Source organism: Dreissena polymorpha, chromosome 5 (assembly GCF_020536995.1).
Source record: "Dreissena polymorpha isolate Duluth1 chromosome 5, UMN_Dpol_1.0, whole genome shotgun sequence".
In the NCBI taxonomy this organism is placed as follows: Eukaryota; Metazoa; Mollusca; class Bivalvia; order Myida; family Dreissenidae; genus Dreissena; species Dreissena polymorpha.
Genome location: NC_068359.1, coordinates 62,890,639 through 62,910,471, shown reverse-complemented (window position 1 = coordinate 62,910,471; position 19,833 = coordinate 62,890,639). Strand labels below are relative to the sequence as shown.

The 19,833-nt window shown below is 35.7% G+C and overlaps 1 protein-coding gene and 1 long non-coding RNA gene across 2 annotated transcripts in view; one reads left to right on the top strand and one right to left on the bottom strand.

Annotated features, from left to right (window-relative positions):
- The window catches only part of LOC127881899 (26S proteasome regulatory subunit 7), a 40,362-nt gene extending 26,911 nt beyond the window's left edge, over positions 1 to 13,451 (top strand). The window contains exons 8-11 of the mRNA XM_052430102.1: positions 1,192 to 1,279; positions 2,180 to 2,382; positions 4,754 to 4,850; positions 12,912 to 13,451. Coding sequence (XP_052286062.1) covers positions 1,192 to 1,279; positions 2,180 to 2,382; positions 4,754 to 4,850; positions 12,912 to 13,069 — 546 coding nt within the window. The 3' untranslated portion in view covers positions 13,070 to 13,451. The remainder of the gene's footprint in view (positions 1 to 1,191; positions 1,280 to 2,179; positions 2,383 to 4,753; positions 4,851 to 12,911) is intronic.
- A 4,494-nt stretch (positions 13,452 to 17,945) lies between these two features.
- Positions 17,946 to 19,533, bottom strand: LOC127880655 (uncharacterized). The gene is made up of 4 exons (XR_008049688.1): positions 19,455 to 19,533; positions 19,165 to 19,260; positions 18,478 to 18,559; positions 17,946 to 18,186 (listed from the first exon to the last, which is right to left on the bottom strand). It is a non-coding gene; the product is annotated as an uncharacterized LOC127880655 (long non-coding RNA).
- Positions 19,534 to 19,833: the final 300 nt, after the last annotated feature.

The following is a 19,833-nucleotide window of genomic DNA, read 5'->3' as shown; positions in this document are numbered from 1 at the left end:
TTTGTACAATAAACAATTTCTTCACCACGTTAACAATCCTGCTACACTCACTAATGCCTCAAGAATGAAGTAAAGTTCAGGTGATCTACGTCATTACATATTTTGCATATGTCATTAACAATATACGTAACAGAAACTTTGAAACCTACAAACACTTTTTGGAATTTTGGAAAAAGATTCATGATTGAATGAAGGAACTTTCATTAAGCTCGTAGAACACGTGTAGATTTGATCTTCAGCATCTAAAAATATGTGAAAAAAAAAGAACAACAATATCTTTTGGAGAGATAAATTTACCTACGTTATAAGCAAAGGACCTGTGCGACAATTCCCGGACTTTTTAGTCTGTTTAGTTAACACCGTAGTAATGCTTTCCATATATAAAAAATGCTCACCCTTCCAACTTTAAGCGCCCAGTGGGACGAGGGATAGAAAGAGAAAGTGACATGCTTGAGTACATTTCAACCCATGCGCATTGCACGCTTTTTTCACATAAAAAACAGTGGAGCGATACAGGGCCACCATGGCCCTCTTGTTTGGTCTCTTACTAACTTGTATTAGATCTTACTGATGTTGGAAATAGTTTTTAAGAATTAGCATTCTTGTTAAACTAGGTCATTGTTTTTCAAATTAAATATTTGACCTATCTTTTTACCCCAGTGAATATGACTGTTTCCTTGTGCTCCAGATATGCAATTAATGTATTTAAATTAAATGAAGTTTTGTTTGTCTACATTGATTGCTTGTGACATTCAATGTACTTACCAAAGTAACACCTACAAATGGAGACTTTTTATGCCCCTGACAGGTGGCATATAGTTTTTTAACTGTCCAGCGGTCTGTCCGTCTGTCTCTCTATTCGTCAGTCAGTCCGTCCGTCCGAAAACTTTAAAATTGGTCATAACTTTTGCAATATTAAAGATAGCCACTTGATATTTGGCATGCATGTGTATCTCATGGAGCTGAACATTTTGAGTGGTGAAAGGTCAAGGTCATCCTTCAAGGTCAAAGGTAAAAAATATGGCTTCAAACCGGCGCAGAAGGGGAAATTGTGTTTCTGACAAATACATCTCTTGTTTTTCAATTGTTAATTCATTGTGAATTGCGTGTATCACTTGACATCTGTTAGAAGTTGTGAAATTACTAACCAACCCTGCCGTTTCATGTAAAGCGTCCCTGTATGTGTTCAAGGGTGCCAGGATGGTCCGGGAGCTGTTTGAGATGGCCAGGAACAAGAAGGCCTGCATCATCTTCTTTGATGAGATAGATGCTGTTGGAGGTACGGTTATGACACAGAATTTTGCTTACTTAACACAGGAATTGCACACTTCAGTTACGGTTATGACACAGAATTTTGCTTACTTAACACAGGAATTGCACATTTGATACAGGACTTTGCACACTTGACACAGGATTTTACACACTTGTCACAGAATTTCGCTCACTTGACAGAGGATTTTGCACACATGACACAGAAATTTGCTTTGCATACATGACACAGGAATTTGCTTTGCACATTTGACACAGGATTTTGCTTTGCACATTTGACACAGGATTTTGCTATGTTCTCAAACTCTTGTACTTAACTTTTTATAGGTAGTTATTCTAATACATAAAAGTCTCATTCTTAATTGTATATGGCAGTTATTCAACACAAACAACTTTAAAGGTTGCTTTGTTGGCACATGATCCTTTTAAAACCATTGTCTTCAGTATGGGTTAGGGTAAATGTGCGTCACTGTGACTTAAAATTGAAGACTATTTCCACGCAATAAATTAAACTTGGATGGAGGTATTTGTTTTAGCTTGATTGCATAGAAAGCCTAAGGCTTATTTGAAACATCCACAAGTCTGTTCCCTGGGACTAGAACCAGTAGTTGGTGTCTTTGGGGGGAAATCTAAAGAACGCTCCCACAGTTGGGATGGAACCTGTGACCTCCTGATCGCTAGGCAGACCCCATATCCACTGCACCACTAAGACCGCTGAGACATGTTTTGCTGGCCTATGGTATACGAGTTCCTATCAATATTAACATTATTATAAAAATGCAAAATAAAACTGCTTACAACATGTACAGTGTGAATGGTGCAATGAATTAAGAATTCAAGAAATCACACAAGGCTCGTGTTGGCTCTTGATTAGATCGATTATTTCATTGACCATACATGTACATTTCAGGTGCACGGTTTGATGATGGTGCAGGGGGAGATAACGAGGTGCAGCGGACCATGTTGGAGCTCATTAACCAGCTGGACGGGTTTGATCCCCGGGGCAACATCAAGGTTCTCATGGCAACCAATCGACCTGATACCCTCGACCCTGCCCTTATGAGGCCTGGCAGACTGGATAGGAAGATTGAGTTTGGTCTGCCAGATCTAGAGGTATACTTGATAGGAGGTTTTCCCATGTTTTTCATACCCATATTGTCTGTTGCAAAGGTTTGCACTTGGTTTTCATTTCCATAGTGTCTGTTACAGAGGTTTGCCCATGGTTTTCATATCCATTTTTTTATGTCCCCCAAACCTCTATAGTGGGGGACATATTGTTTTTGCCCTGTCAGTTGGTCTGTACATTGGTCTGTTGGTCTGTTTGCTCCAACTTGAACATTTGCAATAACTTTTTAAATATTCAAGATAGCAACTTGATATTTGGCATGCATGTGTATCTCATGGAGCTGCACATTTTGAGTGGTGAAAGGTCAAGGTAATCCTTCAAGGTCAGAGGTCAAATATATGTGGCCAAAATCGCTCATTTTATGAATACTTTTGCAATATTGAAGATAGCAACTTGATATTTGGCATGCATGTGTTTTTCATGGAGCCGCACATTTTGAGTGGTGAAAGGTCAAGGTCATCCTTCAAGGTCAGAGGTCAAGTATATGTGGCCAAAATCGCTCATTTTATTAATACTTTGGCAATATTGAAGATACCAACTTGATATTTGGCATGCATGTGTATATCATGGAGCCGAACATTTTGAGTGGTGAAAAGTCAAGGTCATCCTTCAAGGTCAAAGGTAAAAAAAAGAATAATAGAAATTCAAAGCGGCGCAGAAGGGGACATTTCTTATTTGCAGTCGTCCGAAAACTTAAAGATTGGTTATTACTTTTGAAATATTGAAGATAGCAACTTCATATTTGGCATGCATGTGTATCTCATGGAGCTGCACATTTTGAGTGGTGAAAGGTCAAGGTCATCCTTTAAGGTCAAAGGTCAAATATATGGGGGGACATAGTGTTTCACAAACACATGTTGTTTTTACAGTTTTTAGCTCAACTATTATATATGAAATATATATAGTGGAGCTATCCTACTCACCTCATGTTAAAGTTATCATACTACCCCAATTATTTTCATTGTCCCTTGACATATTGCTTTCATATTTTGCATACTTGTTTACCAACATGACCCCAGCCTATAAACAAGAGCAGACAACTCTATCAGGCATTTTTTCATAATTATGGCCACTTTTCCACTTAGAATATGCAGCAAATGTTAGTTTAAGTACTACCCCAAATATTTTCAATGTCCCTTTACGTATTGCTTTCATATTTTGCATACTTGTTTACCATCATGACCCCAACCTATAAACAAGAGCAGACAACTGTATCAAGTATTTTGACAGAATTATTGCCCCTTTTATACTTAGAATATGCATATTATTGATATATCTATGTTATAGTTTGCGTACTACCCCAAATATTTCCTATATCCTTTAACATATTGCTTTTATATTTTGCATACTTGTTAACCAACATGACCCAACCTATAAACAAGAGCAGACAACTGTATCAAGCATTTTGACAGAATAATGGCCCCTTTTCCACTTATATAATTTAACATTTTGCTTAAATTGACATAATTTCTTTATTTGTGATCACATGTTATTATTACTTTCACAAAACAACACTTACCTGAATACCACAATGGATTCCACCCAAACAAAACTCCACGCCCCAACCCAGAATCTCTCCCCTTCTTTCTTTTTTTATTTTTTTTTATTTTTGAAAGATCATCTTATTAATGACCACACCCCACATTATACCCCCCTCGAACCCCCCTACCACCCCCCAAAAAAAAAATTAAATATTTTTTTCCCCTTTAAAAAAAAAAATCGTCTAATAAATGACCCCACCCCACATTATACCCCCCTCTCAACCCCTCTAAACCCCCCCCCCCCAAAAAAAAAATAAAATAAAATAAAAAATAAATTATTTTTCCTTTTTTTTTATTTTTGAACGATCGTCTAATAAATTATTGAATAAGAACAATTTCCCCATGATGGCTTACGTTATACTGTCAAGCACTCGAATAGTCGAGTGCGCTGTCCTATGACAGCTCTTGTTTTGCCCCCAGTAGCATGGCATATAGCATTTGAACTGTCAGTCTGTGATTCTGTCCGAAAGCTTTAACATTGGCCATAACTTTTGCAATATTAAAGATAGCAACTTGATATTTAGCATGCATGTGTATCTCATGGAGCTGCACATTTTGAGTGGTGAAAGGTCAAGGTCAATGTTATCCTTCAAGATCAAAAGTTAAAAAAAACAAATCCAAGGGAAGTAATAAGCTTTAAAGGGAGATTATCTGTACCTACCAAATGATAAACAAAAATAAAATAAATCAAAGCGGCGCAGTAGGGGGCATTGTGTTTCTGGCAAACACATCTCTTGTTTTTTCCATATTTTGCATATCCATTTTATATGCTGCAGGCATGGGTCTGTATTTTCCATATTTATTTTGTCTGTTATAGGGGTGTGCCCACATCTTCCGTATCCATGCCCGGTCCATGAGTGTAGAGAAAGACATACGATATGAATTGCTGGCTAGATTGTGCCCAAACACCACTGGTGAGTATTATAGGGATGATTTATAGAACTTGCCATACAAAGTGTGCTATTCATTTTGTATGAAGACAGCTGATTATTTCTTTCTCAATCTTTAGTTCCTTTCTCATATCTCATATCATATCGTACCAGAAACAAGATTTTTTTTTACAAAAAATGACATATTTCTAACAAGAATACAGCTACAATTGAACTTTACTTTTAAATACTGTATTTAAAATAAACCATTTTGTTTTTATTTTGTCGCTGCCAATAATTAGATAAAATTTGCCCAACACCCATCTATGGCACGCCTGAACCACAAAAATGAGAAAAACTAAGTTTAAGTTACTTAAACTAGGTTTTTCTCTACTTAAATTCAATTTAAGTTACTTAATTCGAATTAACGCTGCTTAAAATGAATTTAAGTAGTTTTTGTGGTTCCCGCGGCGTTAACGCTAATTAAAACACCGAAAATGCATTAACGGTGCTTAATGGTAATTTTCTTACTTAAGTTGAATTAATTCAACTTAACAAGGATTTTCTCTATCAATTGTACTATTTTCAATTAAGTTGCGTTAAAATAGGTTTTTCTACTTAAAATATGTTTTTAGTTACACGAATTCAACTTTAGTAAGGAATTTTACTTAAGTTGTAAAGTCGAATTGTTTTGATTGGTCAGTTAATGATCCGGAAGACCTAAGCCAATCAGAAACATATATATAATTAAGTTGGATTCGGTGACACGATATAATCTTTAATTTCTACCTGGGACATATAATATAGTCCCAGTTTCTACATACAAGCTGGTATGACTACTCGTATACAAGCAGGGTTGTCATTATGTTTAAAAACAAGGGATTATTTTTGAAAAGCAACCGATTAGGCCGGGGATCAAGGGGGCCGCCTAGGCACCGTTGTGGGTCCAGGGCAACGCCCTGGTGGGGGATCAGGGGGGCGAAGCCCCCCGACCGAAACCGATTTTCAGACATTTTGAGGCACAAAATACTCCTATTCTCAGAGCATAAAAAGTTAAAATGAGGTCTAAAAAGAAAAGAAAATTTAAAGATTTTCACATTTTTAGTATACTGACACTGTACATGTTAAAAGCTGTCATCTTCTTGGTCATCTTCTTGGTCAGACTCCCCAACCTCTTCCTCTAAAAGAAGTGTTTTCATCGCAGCTTCAATTTCCATTCGTAGTTCATCCTGACCAATAACCAAGTGAGTGTCATCTGTCTGCATCCCTGACTCTGTGGAAGTGGTAGCAGCAGCTGCTGCAGTTGCTGCTGTTGATGTAGACTTCTCAGCTCTTACTGCTTACTTTTTCCTGTCCTTCATACTCAGCCGCTGAGACACTGCTGACTTAACTAGTTCCCCTGCATCCTCACACTTTGGGCCATTTACAGTAACCTGCATCAGAGCATCAAGCAAGTCATTTTGAATTCTGTTTCTGTGTCGTGTTTTTATGTTCTTGAGAGCACTAGCTCCCCTTTCTGGCCAGGCATTACTAACTGGAAGCGAAGCTGCCACTTCTGCTACAAAGCACAGTTTTGGAAAGAATTGTTTGTACACTGTCACAGACAAAAGTTGACAGAGACACCATTCTGTAGTGGTGATCTTGTGTGTGTTGTCAAGAACAGACTGTGGAATATTTGGTTTCAAAGTGTCCCTCAGATGATATTTTATGCCACTCCATTCATTTTTAAGTTGATTTCTGTCCTCCTCATTATCTGCAAAAAAGTGTGTGGCTATCTGTTGGATTTCTCTATTCCCATGCTCTTTGAACAGGGCTGAGTCTCCTGGAACTGTTACTGGATCAAAAATGCAGAAAGCTGTCAATATTACTGAAGAATCACCAAATCTGTGATCTATGTTGTTTTTCAAGGCAGTGATGTATTTCTTGAACAATGACTGTAAATCATCCATCACTTTTGGGGACATTGATAATTCAGCACTGATGTTTGTATACGAATCTATGTCACTTTGAAGAGAAACAAGAGGGGTCTCCTCCTCAAGAATACCATTAAGCTTGTCTTTAGCCCGATTGATCTCAGGAATTATGGATGAAAAACAGAATGTATCTCTTTGGAACACTCTAGAAAGGTTTGACAAAACTGGCAATACATCTTTGAGAATGTAGATTGTGCCAAGGAATTTCATAGTTTTTATCTTTTTGAGTAACCCCAGGGCCATGGCATCTTCAGTTTGAGACTGTGCTAGTGTTGTCACGAGAGCTTCATAATCATTGTGCACAGCTTTGACAGATGAGTCAAGGCTCAGCCACCTGGTTCTACATGCCTTTTTTAAGCGTGATGCTACAGTTTTTGAAGCTCCTTTACTCAAGTTCATGTGTTTAAACTGCATTTGCAATTTTAAATATGCTGCCATCCGTTTGGGAGAATTTTCAAAATAAGACCACAGCTGTCTAAGGATAAGTTCTACTTCCTTGATGTATGTAATACCTTCATTGCTGTCAGTGCAGGATAGAGCAAGTTTGTGGCATATACAATGTATATTAATTAGAGTCGGATTCTTCAAGCGCAGTAGTGCAGCTACCCCTCCTCTTTTACCCACCATTACGGACGCACCATCTGATGAAAACCCTGTCATCTTTTTAATGTCAAGTCCACTAGTTTCTACAGTATCTACAAGAAGGTCTGATATGGCCTGAGCATTTGCTGAGCTTGATTTTTCTAGTACATCTTGACAGGACAAATACGACACATGGACATTACCTGTATCATGATCAAAATATTGAACAAATGTTATGAGCTGTTCGGTTACACTGATATCACAGGCTTCATCTGACAATATACCGAACGCAGCACTTTTCTTTACCTTTTCCATCACAGACTCTTTCACAGTTGCACCTAATGTTAAGAAAAACTCTCTCTGCAAACCCACTGATTTATGATCAAAGTACTTCAGATTTTGGTAATCATACACATTTTCTATCATACTCAACACTGGTAGAAGTTTTCTAACTGGCATAAAGTTTTTCATAAGAAAGTAGGCAGTTGAGAATACCTTTTCATATAATGATGTTTCAACATTCTTCTTTTAACAAACTTCTTTGTGAAAAAATGACTGTTTATGCACCATTACAGTTTCAATAGCCGCCTTATGGGTATCAGACGAAGAATGGCCTTTCAAAGAATCCTCCAAAAACCGTGTTCCTGGTTTATTAACAAATATATCCCTTTTATTAAGACGATGTTTCATACTGTGCTTTTTTACACACAACACAAAACATGCCCTCACCCTCCAAAAAAACACAGCCACCAACAATCTGATAGTTTGCCATGATTAAATTTTTTAGGGAGCAGTCTTTCTTTTCTTTTCAGTGTTTGAAATATCTGTACAAAATTTCTCCAGACAAAGATACCTGTTATGTACCCTATTTTCAGACCCATCAAATAATGTTTTAACTTATTGAAGATATTCCTCATTAGAAAAGGGTTTGCTATTTGTTGTTTTACAAGCTGATGTAGATGGTGAATCAGTAACTAGTGGGTTGGTCGTCATCAAGCCACTTGTCGAGTCGGTAGTAGTTACGCTACTTGTTGGGTGTGTCTTAGTTACGTCAGGTTGAGTCACGCTACTTTGTGGATCGGCAATAGACACTACATCACCCCTGGAGCCACCTGATGGAACAGCATTCCTATTTTGATCATCAGACCCTGAAACACAAATACGTCCAAAACTTTGTGTCTAACACAAAATAGACCCGATGATTTGCAATTTCCTATTTCTCAAAATACTGATGTCTTTGCAAATCGTAGTACATTGTTAAATTTCTATTATAAAAATGAGTAAAAAAATGCAAAACCCATAGCAAACAAGATGTGTTTGTGAAGCAGTATGTCCCCCATATATTTGACTTTTGACCTTGAAGGATGACCTTGACCTTTCCCCGCTTAAAATATGCAGCTCCATGAGATACACATGCATGCCAAATATCAAGTTGCTATTTCAATATTGCAAAAGTTATGGCAAATGTTAAAGTTTGACGCAAACAAACCAACAAGCAGATAGGGCAAAAACAATATGTTCCCCAGTAAAGACTGGGGGACATAAAAATATTCCTGAGTGCTGCTAGATTCATTATAATACTATTATTATTTAATATAGCTTCTAAGCGCTCGGTCAATCAACACCCAAGAAAAAGAAATAAAACCATATCTCAAAATAATTATTGTGTAAACAAAGTTTTACTTGAAGCCAGATGAGGTAAATATGTGCATTTGAAAGCTACTTTCTCTTTTGTCTTCAATTCAGGATTTTCCCTAGGACGAGAAAAATAGGGAGTCATAATGTCCCCTAAAAATTTGTATTTGTTACAATAAGGTTTCAAAATTACAAGTGTGTTGGTTTTCCATCAGAACAATGGAAACAATATGCATCTAGCTCATAACATGACAATTAACTTACTTTGTGTGCAAGGGAAAACCCTGCCAATTGAATCAATAGTATTGTTTAATTGCAAAAGTATCAAATAGAAATAGAACACAAATCGTTTGTCTTACCTTGAACATTGTAACAACAGTACGAAGCAATGAAAAACGTCCTCCCAAGATTGCCTTGCAAAAATCGATGCAAAAACACAACTTGAAACAAACACTTTGTTCAACAAAACAAACTCTCAAACAAGTATAAACACCGCATGATTTTTTTTATTTCGTTTATCACTGAAACATCATATATCGATTGAGAATGCACAGTTCATAATTATTCTACGATGCGCGACGCTTTTGCAGTTTAGGGTCTGCGGCTGAATTATCGTGCGGTATGTATACGCATGCATCTGAACAAACGGGGAAGAATACATAAACTGTTGTGCAAATCCAACTCGATCTCACCAGGTTTCGGTTTATTAAAAAAACCGAAGTCTTCAAGACTCTTAATTTTTTTCTTTTTCGGTTCAGCCATTCTCGAGAGAAATGTTGACTAATATCTACCGCGCCACATGATTGACCGTATGCCGACGCGATAAACCAATCAAAAGTCGTTTTACAAAACAAGGTCGCGGTAGCTAGTCATAACGGCCACAGGTCAAAACGCTCTACGGTTATTCTTCGTCAATTATTTTCGGTTTGCGAGATCAAAACTTCCGATCGCAATTTAAAAGATTCGGGAAAAACAACCGATTTTCTGGTGATTTTAACCGATGAATTTTATCGGCAATCGGTTAATAATGACAACCCTGTACAAGACAAGTTATTACTACAGGTAAATGCGATATGACCCGGAAATATATAGACGGGCGGATCGTTTTTGATGTTTATTGCATAGTTACTGACTGTCAGCAAAATTTGATGATGAAAGGGTGTTTTGAATGTTATTCCAGACTAAAACAAATTTTAACTGACTTAAGATTCTAATCCAAATTTATAATATCTGTATTTTTTGCTCGTACCACATGGCAATCTTTTTCTTCCGACCTCGGGCATGAATTTATTAACAAACCTGACAACCAATCAAAACGCTTGTTTCATATGCTTATTTTCGGACGCGAGTTTTGACTTAACGATAATTAATAATTCAACTTAAGTAAAAATTTTATTACTTAAGTAATAATTAAATACAATTAACGATGCGAAAGCACTTAAATTAATTTTAAGCAGCGTTAAATGCAATTTAAGTAAGTTAACGGTAATAAAAATCAATTTTTGTTGTTCGGGCGCACTTAACGAGTTAAACTAAGTTTTTCTCTGCTTAATTCATTTTTCTCACATAAATAGAAAATAACTCTTCTTAACTACTTAATGCATTTAGTAGCGTTAATTCGAATTAAGTTACTTAAATTGAGTTTAAGTAGTGAGAAACTAAGTTTAAGTTACTTAAACTTAGTTTTTCTCTTTTTTGTGGTTCAGGCGTGCCATACCCATCTTGGTAACAACTTATCCCTATTTAATGACCAAAATGTTTTTTTTTCTTTTGGGTCATTGCCACTTTTATATCCAAAAACAAGAGATGTGTTCTTCAGAAACACAATGCCCCCTATAGCGCCGCTTTGAAATTTTTGACCTTTGACCTTGAAGGATGACCTTGAACTTCCACCACTCAAAATGTGCAGCTTCATGAGAATGCTGCTTTGAAAAAAAAGTGTTTTTTTACCTTTGACCTTGAAGGATGACCTTGACCTTAAAGGATGACATTGACCTTGAACTTCCACCACTCAAAATGTGCAGCTACATGAAAACGCCACTTTGGAACTTTTGTATTTTTTTTACCTTTGACATTGAAGGATGACCTTGACCTTGTATTCCACCACTCAAAATGTGCATCTTCATGAGAAAGCCGCTTTGAAAAAAAGTTGTTGTTTTTAACTTTGACCTTGAAGGATGACCTTGACCTTAAAGGATGACCTTGACCTTGAACTTCCACCACTCAAAATGTGCAGCTTCATGAGAACGCCGCTTTGAAACAAATTATTTTTTTGACCTTTGACCTTGAAGGATGACCTTGACCTTGAACTTCCACCACTCAAAATGTGCAGCTTCATGAGATACACATGCATGCCAAATATCAAGTTGCTATCTTCAATATTGAATAAAATTTCTATTTATCAGTTGGCAGGTATAGAAATCATCTCCCTTTAGAGGTTATTACTTCCCTTGAATTTTGTCCAATCCAACCAGGGGGGGGGGGGGGGGGCGGGGGGAAGGGTCTCACAGTCAATTATTACCTTGTCAAACATCACTGACAACCAAGGCCTGTGGTTTAAAAGAGATCATAGCCAGAGTTGATCATGTATCTATGGACATAAGTCCACAGGTATGTAATGAACATCAAAGAAATTATAATTATATCATTAAAAAAAAACATTGAAAAATCAATCATTTGGGTTATAAATAATCAAAAAAAAATCTGTACAGTAACTGTGAAATGAACTTCAATTCTTGGTAAGGAAATATATAATATGAGATTTATAATTATATAAATTTCTTCCCTTAAAAATAATTGTCTGTAACAAATCTCTATTTTCAGTAGCAAATAATTAAAAGCCACTACCATGACTGTAGATTCACCACTCAAAATGTGCAGCTCCATGAGATACACATGCATGCCAAAGATATAAAGTGGCTATGTTCAATATTAAATAATTTTCTCCCTTTTTAAAGCTTATTACTTCCTTTAAATCTGTACTTTTTACCGTAGACCGTAAAGGATGACCTTGACCTTTTACCACAATGTCAGAAACACAATGCCGCATACTGCGCTGCTTTGATTTATTTAACAAAAATATATACGTGGGCAGGTCAGATAACTATGTCCATTTAAAGCTTATTACTTCCCTTGACTTTGTTTTTTCGACCATAGACCTTGAAGGATGATGTTCACCTTGAAATTTTACCACTCAAAATGTGCAGCTCCATGAGATACACATAAAAAGTTATGGCCTATGTTAAAGTTTTTCGGACGGACGAACAGACTGACATACTGACTGACGGACAGTTCAACTGCTATATGCCACCCTACCAGGGGCATAAAAAAAACACACAAGTTATCCATTATTCTAATACTGACCAATGACCACGGCTTTGAAGCTGTAGATGACATTGAAATAAAGTCCAAATATGTTCTTGTTAGGTGAAGAAATTGTTTCTATCTTAACCCTTTCCCACTCAGAAGCAAAATTACAATGCTATATGCAACCAGTCAAAAAACAGAGCAGCCTGCGAGTCACTGGCAGCCTGTTTAGGTTTCCTACTCTTAGCTGCTCAACAGTATCTTGGGTTTGGAAATGAAGATTTTTAAACTTGAATCTACTAATAGAGATCTTAAATTTAATTTGATTTTCTAAAGGACTACAAATGCTTCCTCTACTGCGTAGCCAAGCAGTAAAGGTTTAAATGCTGAATTCATAGCAGCCATTATGGCCTTTATGCATGTGCGTAAAGTGTTTTTCCAGATGGACATGTGCAGTGCACATTTTCAGCTTTTATGGAATTTTTCGTCAAAAGAAAGTCTCTTCTTACCAATAATCCAGATTTTAGTGGAAAACAATGTCTGTAAAGACTTCACATGCTAATCTGGAAGGATACTATGCAAATGCATTAAGCCCTGTTGTTGTGTGCAGGTGCTGAGATCCGCAGTGTGTGTACAGAGGCTGGAATGTTCGCCATCCGTGCCCGCAGGAAGATGGCCACTGAGAAAGACTTCCTGGAGGCAGTCAACAAGGTGATCAAGGCGTACGCCAAGTTCAGCTCCACTCCACGATACATGACCTACAACTGAGGCTCTGGCATACAATTGCATGCAACCTCTGGCTCTGGCATGCATGTGCATTCTGGAAGAAATTATGATTTGAAATGAAAGGATTACGCTCTTTGTTATACCAGTAGTGTGTATTTCAATGACTGTTGCAATGTCTAGAGAAACATGAAATATATTTATAAAATGTTTAAAAATATCAATGTTGATATAATTGAAGTTTTCTTCTTGTCCATCCTGTAATGCCATGAATGTTTAGTGCTCATGTATACAACTCTTGTGGACTGTCATGTGTTGAATGAAACACACGCATACTTTTGTGGAATGTGAACACTTATACATGTGCTATTTAATTCATATGTTTTGAAAAATATTGTCATAAAAAAATAAATGTTAAATGCATAAAGGTGTTGTTTCATATGCAGTATTACCAATGATTTCAGTAAAATGGCAGAAGTCTATCAAGATTTGGTTCAAGACACAAATGAAAGTGTTTTGATTGAAAAGAAGGAAAAAAATTATTTTACCAAATATTTAAAAAAATCAAAATAGAAAAACTTAATCTGAACATTTCATTACGCTGAATTTGAGGAACACAATGAAACAGAAAGATGTCGATCACAAACCCCAGTGTTTTAACAAAGCTGGTTTAATCAGGCAAATCGATGAAACTCCAGAAGCAAAGATTACAGAAACGTCATTTGTACTCTGGTAAAAGGCTTCAACAAGGCTATCAAAGACAAGTGGGCAAATCTTTATCAATTGCACCAGAAACGTCAATAACAGAGATTGGCAGCTAAAGAAGCTTAGAGATCAGAGATTGGCAGCTTCAGAGACGTAGATAACTGAGATTGGCAGCTTCAGAAACGGACATAACAGGGATTGGCAGCTTCAGAAGCGTAGATAACAGAGATTGGCAGCTTCAGAGACGTAGATACCAGAGATATGCAGCTTCAGAGACGTAGATAACAGAGATTGGCAGCTTCAGAGACATAGATAACAGAGATTGGCAGCTTCACAGACGAATATGACATGGAATAGAAGCTTCAGAGACATAGATAACATAGATTGACAGCTTCAGAGACGTAGATAACAGAGGTTGGCAGCTTCACAGACGTAGATAACAGACATTAGCAGCTTCAGAGACGTAGATAAAAGATTGGCAGCTTCAGAGATTTAGATAATATATATTGACAGCTTCAGAGACGTAGATAACAGAGATTGGCAGCTTCAGATATGTAGATAACATAGATTGGCAGATAAAGAGACGTAGATAACAGATTGACAGCTTCAGCGACGTATATAACATAGATTGGCAGCGTCAGAAACGTAGAAAACAGAGATTGGCAGCTAAAGAGACGTTGATAACAGATTAACAGCTTCAGAGACGTAGATAACAGAGATTTGCAATTTCAGAGACGTAGATAAAAGAGGTTGGCAGCTTCAGAGATGTAGATAGCAGAGAATGGCAGCTTCAGAAACGTCAGATAGTTTAGATTTGCAGCTTCATAGACGTAGATTACAGAGAATGGCAGCTTCAGATACGTAGATATCATAGATTTGCAGCTTCAGAGACGTAGATAACAGAGATTGGCAGCTTCAGAGATGTAGATTATTGAGATTAGCAGCTCCATAGACGTAGATAACAGAGATTAGCAGCTTCAGAGACGTAGAAAACAGAGATTGGCAGCTTCAGAGACGTAGATAACAGAAATTAGCAGCTTCAGAGACAAAGATAACAGATTTGCAGCTTCAGAGACATAGATAACAGATTTGCAGCTTCAGAGACGTAGATAATAGATTGACAGCTTCAGAGACGTAGATAATAGATTGGCAGCTTCAGAGACGTAGATAACAGAAATTGACAGCTTCAAAGACGTAGATAACATAGATTGGCAGCTTCAGAGACGTAGATAACAGAGATTAGCAGCTTCAGAGACATAGATAACAGATTTGCATCTTCAGATACATAGATAAAAGATTTGCAGCTTCAGAGACGTAGATAATAGATTGACAGCTTCAGAGACGTAGATAATAGATTGGCAGCTTCAGAGACGTAGATAACAGAAATTGACAGCTTCAGAGACGTAGATTACAGAGATTGGCAGCTTCAGAGACGTATTTACGTCTCTGGTTGCACATGAACCTCACTATTGCGAGCGGGCAAACGTGGTGCTGGATGGCCAACTACTGCCTTAGATACCATATTTTACATCTGGTACAACACAAATGAGGTAAATTAAGGTCTTGCCACATGTCTCTAATTGTTACGTTAAGTTGAATACGTCTCGAAGAATGCAAACTTGATTCTAAATATAGACCTGTGTACATGTTGCGTACTTTATTCTAAGCGTAGACTTAATATTGAACTCACGATGTTCTAAATACATGTACAGAGCAGTATTAAGAACGCGTACATCATGCTTAATATTACCATGCGTAGAACGCATACTTGATGTTAAATATAGAACTGTACGAAGAACGTTTACTTCTTTCTTAATCAAGACTATGTTAACAATTCATTCTGGATTCTTTATCTGGATCAGTATGTCGAATACATACTTTATTCTAAATAAGACCATTGCGAGTTCTACGCACGTTTCCTAAACTCAGACAATCGTATTGAACGCATATTTGACTAAATAATTGTGAAGTTCGTGTCGAATATGACCCTATATTTTACAGGGGGCAGAATCAGCGGGGTTTACACACAGGGGTTGGACAGAAGGTGAACACACCGTTAAGAACTTTATTTTTGCAAATATCTCAAGTTATTAAAATTTATTTGCAAAATCGTGTGTGCATAAAACACAGTTTTTCTGGCAATTTGTGCTGATATCAAAAGATAAAAGAATAAATCCTTGAATACGCCTTGAATCGGTAACAAAATTTCACGTTGCGTGAAGCATAACCGTAAAAATAACTGCAGTGCACATACAATTTTGAACAAGAACACCTGCTTATTAAACAAAGTAATCCTGATGTATTTCGCATTGCCATAAGCAGCACAAATCTGTCGTTTATGCACTAGTTGTGCACAAGTTGAACTTATTAAAAAAATAGTTTTAAAAAGGCAGGGACCTATATGAACAAATTGTTTGTATAGGTCCCTGAAAAGGTATTCGAAAAAAGCACCTCTTACCGGTTTCCACAAAGTCACGTGATCCTTCATCCTGTTTTAACGATGTTTTTATAACCAATTGCGTTCTGTTCTGTTCTTAATAAAATGGTTAAATCTTTTGATCACAACAAGTCATAAAAACAACCAAAACATTGTTTGTTTATACTTTCATGTGTGATAAACATACGGATTATATTGATCATTTAAACGTCTGCTAAAACCAGAAAAGTTTTATATTTGGTTTTGAATTAACAACACACGGAACATATTCAACATGATTTCTTGTGCAAATATATAAAATGCAGATGTAATTGATAGATGGATAGACTTTTCTTTTCCTCCATTCATGAAGAGCATAACATATAATACAAGCAAGGAAGAACAATCGAGTATATAGACATATGAGAGATCAAAAACGAAACAACTCAATACAGCCATTAGATCATTTACAAAGATAAGTATAACATAACTATATTATATATAGATGATAAATAATTGTTAATTACTATAATTCCTAAAGAAAATAATCACATTGACATAATAATAATCACTTTTTTTCAGTGTAACTTATTCGCCGAGGATATGTCTTAAAGCGAAAACGAAAATAAAGACACAATAGGCGAATATACTTAACATATGTCACAGGTTTTGCCTTCCATGGAAGACTGCTATATAGTGTAAGGTACACTAACATAGATTCGATCGACATGTCAACATATGTGGAAAGAAAGTGGCTCAGAGCGTCTAACACGTACCGGTACTACCGGTAGTTCAGCGCGTCTAACACGTACTACCGGTAAATTTAGTATGCTAGCAGCAGCTTTGCACAATTTAAAATGCACAAAATATGAGTCAACAGTTTCAGATATCATTTTCAGCAACGATGCACTTTGTTCTAAGCCATTTACGTGGATTGAGCGCGAAAATTACGATATTCCGATGCATTCAATTAGAATTGTTCATAAATGTTTTCGCTTATCCTCTAGCAAGTGACAATAACACAACTTATGAACTACGAGATTAACGGTTTTCAAGTAACAATGTCTGCATTCTCGTACATACTGTCTAGACACAAACATACCTATGCTATTCAATATTTTTTTTACACACGTTGATTATTTTTGGATTGTCTTTTGCTACTCTCCATAGAGGGGAGTAAATATTGGAGTCTATTACATGCGCAGTTACTCCCCATTGATCGTTGCCCTTGATATGACTCTGTATTTCGCTCTTTATGTTCATACGAAAAGTTTTCATAAAAAATAATGATGTTTTAAACAAAGGCTGATTTTCAATAAAATTGTATACCTTGGCCATAAATCTTTCAAAGTATTAATGCTAAAATCACAAAGTTTGCTTCAGACTTTTGATGCTGATATAACCATTAAAATTATATTGGCATAATTACTTTCAATAAAGAAATTAGTGTGTTTAAAGCAAAGACATTATTGAAAGGAGTATTTTTTTTTTAACCAGCTAATTCGGTCTTAAACATAACGTGTTGTCACTGAATATTGTTGCCGAGACACATGTGTTAGAAATTTAGCGTTCATTTTTTTTTATTTAACGTTTTTTTTAAGTGAAATATAACCAATTACTGTTTCCAACCTTTGTTTATTGTTAGATCTTTGAACGCTGTGGTCTACCACTCAGCAATAACCACTGATTTTGAAAATTGACATAAACCCAGTAAAATTATACATTTTCTGATAGATATTAGTAAACCATTTCCAGATATGTATGGTTTGTCTATCTTACATTGTCTAAAGTAATGTTAGTGAATGCGGAAACATTGAAAAATCCCATGTGTAAAAATTGTCATTTTTCATTTTTTCAAAATAGTCAACCTGGGTGTATAATTTGTTTAAAATAATGATTTAAGAACACATTTTTTATCCAAACTTTTAATAATTCATTACAGATACATTTCAGCTATGTTAGATGTCCTTGCAATTGGATGGTCCGGCAGGATTCTGGTCTGAAACACGTTACCCCCCACCAACCCAGTACCCAAAAATTCCTGAAATAGACAATAAAAAGTTGATTTTTCTAAATTGCAAATGTGCATGTGATTCAATATCACAGTTGAAATAATGTACAACAAAACAAGAATAAATGTTGAAAAAACAAAAACTTATTTGGTTAGTATTTTAAAAAAAAACATTATCCAAAACATGTACAACTGCCCCACCCACCCAATACAAATGTGATACAACCTGGTATTTAAGAACATTTTCTAAGTAATATTATTTCTCTTAAACAAAATTTTATTTATGAACTAGCAGTTAAATTGAACAGGAAAAACACTTACGGTTGAATATGCAGCCAGTAATCTGAATTCTTATCCAAAATTCTGATATGGCGGTTGATTAGGAATGGCAGCACCAGGAATTCTGAAAGATCGACAATGCATTGCTAAATTAAATCTTATATACTTTTGTAAGATGAAACAGAAACACTATTTGTTAGAATAGTTTAACACACACCTATTCAAAAAAAGATAAACATATAATAAAATAATTAAAAAAATATTATAATAATTACTGTAAGAAGTTTCGAACTCATAATAGGCGAATGTATGTAACAGCTCAATATCTTTAAACAACTTCTTGGATTTAGTAAATCATTGTCGATACATTAATTAAGAGCTTGTTTTCTTCATGAAAGGAACTCCAAAGATGCTGAAATATAATAGTGCACTGCATGCAAATATTAATTAAGTGATACTGACAAACTGAAAGAACAGAACATGTAACCGCAAATGTTTTCTACAAGCTTTTACTGATTCAATGTTTCTTTTTTCAAAGTTTGCTAAAAAATCATGCTGAGATCAAAATTAGCCAATTGTAAGGGCATTTAATATTTCATCCATTTAAGTCATCTTTTTAATGTAGCGCCATATGATGAAATAACTGGAATTCCTTTGCCAACTGAAGTAATTTCCAATTTAATTTTAATAGTAATATTAAAATTAATAATAAGATGCAGTCACACATACTGTTTGTCAAAAAGGCTGTTAAACAACTGATCTTTCACTGGAATATTCCTGTCAACCAAAAGGTGAAGGTGGTTGTGTCTCGTCAGAGTCCGATATCTATGCAAATGAACAGACACATACATATTTTTGTCATCATACTTACAAAGTACATTTCCAACAATAATATTATTTCTTACAGTAGGGGCATGTGTATATTCTGTATTATTAAATAATTAAGTTTAAATTCAGGATATAATTGTTAACCATCAAATTCAATGTCTTCACATGCAACTGCTTAAAATGTTACTTACCACAATGTAACTGTGCTCATGTATTTGTGAAATCCCTTCATAATCACTGTCCAATAGATCTTTGTCAGTCATGTTCTCTATAAAATAAAAAGTAAATAAAATAGAATTTCAATACCGGTATGCACAAAACCTGCGACACATAATAACCGAGTCTTAGCATTGCATCCTCAATTTTGCAAAGGTTAATTATAGAACCTAACCTTTATATATAATAATATCCATTTATTTTTTGTATATTAATCATGTAAATGAAATAAGAACTGAACTTAATTATAGCAGTTTTAACACGTTAACAAAACTAATAATGAGATGGTGTGTGAATTATAATGCTCCCTAAATGTATAATCAACTTAAAACTAATAACGTAACTTAGCTTTTA